This window comes from Bubalus bubalis, chromosome 9 (assembly GCF_019923935.1).
Source record: "Bubalus bubalis isolate 160015118507 breed Murrah chromosome 9, NDDB_SH_1, whole genome shotgun sequence".
Lineage (NCBI taxonomy): Eukaryota > Metazoa > Chordata > Mammalia > Artiodactyla > Bovidae > Bubalus > Bubalus bubalis.
Window position 1 is genome coordinate 89,501,641 of NC_059165.1, and position 2,734 is coordinate 89,504,374.

The window sequence follows — 2,734 nt, forward strand, 5'->3', positions numbered from 1 at the left end:
CAGGGAACCAGATGGGTTAAAAGAAATGAACATCACTCTTTTTTTATCCTGTTTGAATTTTGTATCCAGAGCAAGCATTGTTTTGGTAATGTAACAAAACTGTTCAATGAACAAATCATCCCTCCAGATTCCCACATCTGATAGACTGTGATCAGAGCACTGTCTCTCCAGCATTTCTGGTGACCCAAAGGGATCTGCGGACAGGAGCTGGGTGGGCACTCGCTAAAAGTGCTGGAGTTCCAGCTGGCATAGTTGACATCGGGCTGCCCTCGGGGTCCTCTCGTTCACCCCTGCAGTAAGTTCATCCAGATCTTGAAAGTGCCCTAGACCCTTCTCAGTAATAAGTCCACAAGAAATCAAATTCTTTCCTTTATGCGACACTGGATTTTCCACAAAGTAAAATTAAGATGAGTAAAGATGTGGTTTGTAGATATTGCCCGACAAAGCGGAGACCAAGGCGTGAGGCGTCACCACTTGGGCCTATAAAAGCTGCCACAAGTGCCTAAGGCCACAAGACACGCAGCTTAGGCCAGTCTATGCATCTGCTTCTCAATTCTTCCTGTGCTGTTCTAGGCTCCATGGCGCTTTTATTGACCGCAGTCATTGTTCTTATCTGCTTTGGTGGCCTCGCCTCCCCAAGCCCTGTGCCTTCCGCTACAGCCCTCAAGGAGCTCATTGAAGAGCTGGTTAATATCACCCAGAACCAGAAGGTGAGTGCCTGTGGGCCAGGGTCCCAGCTCTGAGGGTGCAGGGGTGAGGGGGTCTCAAGGAAGAAGCCCTGAGGACTGCAAGGTGAGTCTGGCCTTGAGGGAGAGGAGCCAGGGGTGAAGTGCAGCAATATGGATGGACCCATGAAGGAATATGGCAGAGCCCCCAGGGACCACTTGCTCCCCTGGCCTGGCCCTGCCTGCCATGGTCAGCTCCTGCTCAGTGGTTTTGGAACAGAGGAAAGAAGAGAAGAGCTGGCACCCTCCTAGAACTATTTGGCATTTGCCAACTAGATCTGAACACCATAATGGAGCCATTATTCACAGCATCTTAGTTAAGCCCATTCTTATGGAAGAATCCATTAGTGGGGTCAGCTCCTCTCCCCAGTGGTGACGGCCCATACTTTCTGAGCACTATAACGTGCCAGGCCCATTTCTGGGGCTTTACATCTTATAACATCGCTGCCAACCACCTCAAGAGACAGGTATGATACCCCATTTTATTGACTAAGCATCAGTGAGGTTAAATGACAAAAGTCAGATTCAAGCCAGTACTGGGTGACACCAGAGTGCCCATATCCCCAATTCAGAAGGCAGGCTGTTTCCAGACTAGACTCCCATCACCTCCCATCAGACTGGCCTGGCCACCCTGCCCTCACCCTACCCTGCCCTGGGCCTTCCCTGCAGGCCCCCCGTCAGCCAGTGTCACCTGCCCTCCCACTCTGGCTCTGGCAAGCTTCACACAAGGCTTGTCCCTTACTGGTTGTGGCACTCAGTATTTCTCTCTCAGTTCTAAGCCCCTGGACAGTGGGTCTCCGCCACTGTGCAGAGCGGGAAATGAAGCTCGGGAACACCGAAGGTCCCAGGTCTGCTGTCCTGGGAATGCCTGTGGGGCCTGATCCCTGTGGAGGCCTGGCCTGAGACCCTGCCAGCACTCAGCTCGCTGTCCTTTGCTCCCTCAGGTGCCGCTGTGCAATGGCAGCATGGTGTGGAGCCTCAACCTGACGAGCAGCATGGTGAGGACCCCCCAACACTGCGGGGACACGGCCAGGGCTGCAGCCCTCTGAGGTCATGTCTGAGCCTCGCTTACACAACTGGGGGGTTCCAAGCAAGCTTTAAAAGCCACTCTCTGCCCCCTCATAATCTGGGCTCCCCCACCACCCAGACCTGTCTCCGCTGGGCCGCTCAGTTCCCCTCCTCCTACAGACTCACTGAATGTGCTGCCTGACTCCCCGGTGTTTCCCCCCACCCCCCACAGTACTGTGCAGCCCTGGACTCCCTGATCAGCATCTCCAACTGCAGTGTCATCCAAAGGACCAAGAGGATGCTGAATGCCCTCTGTCCTCACAAGCCCTCAGCTAAGGTAAGGCCCCCCTGTCCTTTGACCTGGCACCCACTTCTGCCAGCCCTGGGCTCACCCTGGGAGCCCCAGAGCATCTGAGACATGTGTCCACAAAGGGGTGGGCCCACTGTGGAAGCAGGGACATGGCTTTGGGATTTCCAAGACATGGGCTTGAGGGCTCCCAACTCCTACCTGAGCTTCATTCAGTCCCACATCTGTAAAATGTGGGTGAGAGCAGTACCCACCTCATGGGGGCTTTTGTGAAGAATGAACCAGCTGGTGAGTGGAAAGCCCCTGATAGATGCTGATCGTCCTCACTCTGGCGTCCCACCAACATGCTGGCCTATTTGCCTTGCAGCAGGTTTCCAGTGAGTACGTCCGAGACACCAAAATTGAAGTGGCCCAGTTCTTAAAAGACCTGCTCAGACATTCAAGGATCGTTTTTCGCAATGGAAGATTCAACTGAAACATGAAAAGCTAGCATTATTATCTGCAGAGGCAGATCCTGACCATCTAAGTTGCAGATTTATTTTCCTTTCAGATGTCAGAAATTTCCTGGGGAGACTAAAGGAGGGTTAGGGAGGGGGGATAAGATGTCCTTAGCTTAGACTTGAGCCTGCGCTGCCTGCCTTGAGCCTAGCCAACTTCAGCTGCCCTGTGCCTTGATATCTGAGACTCAGCCCAG

The 2,734-nt window shown here is 53.4% G+C and overlaps 1 protein-coding gene across 1 annotated transcript; it reads left to right on the forward strand.

The window, feature by feature from the left end:
* Positions 1-578: 578 nt before the first annotated feature.
* Positions 579-2,515, forward strand: IL13 (interleukin 13). Its single transcript, NM_001290840.1, is given in 4 exon segments — positions 579-710; positions 1,670-1,723; positions 1,966-2,070; positions 2,408-2,515. Coding segments are annotated over 4 exon segments (399 nt in total).
* Positions 2,516-2,734: the final 219 nt, after the last annotated feature.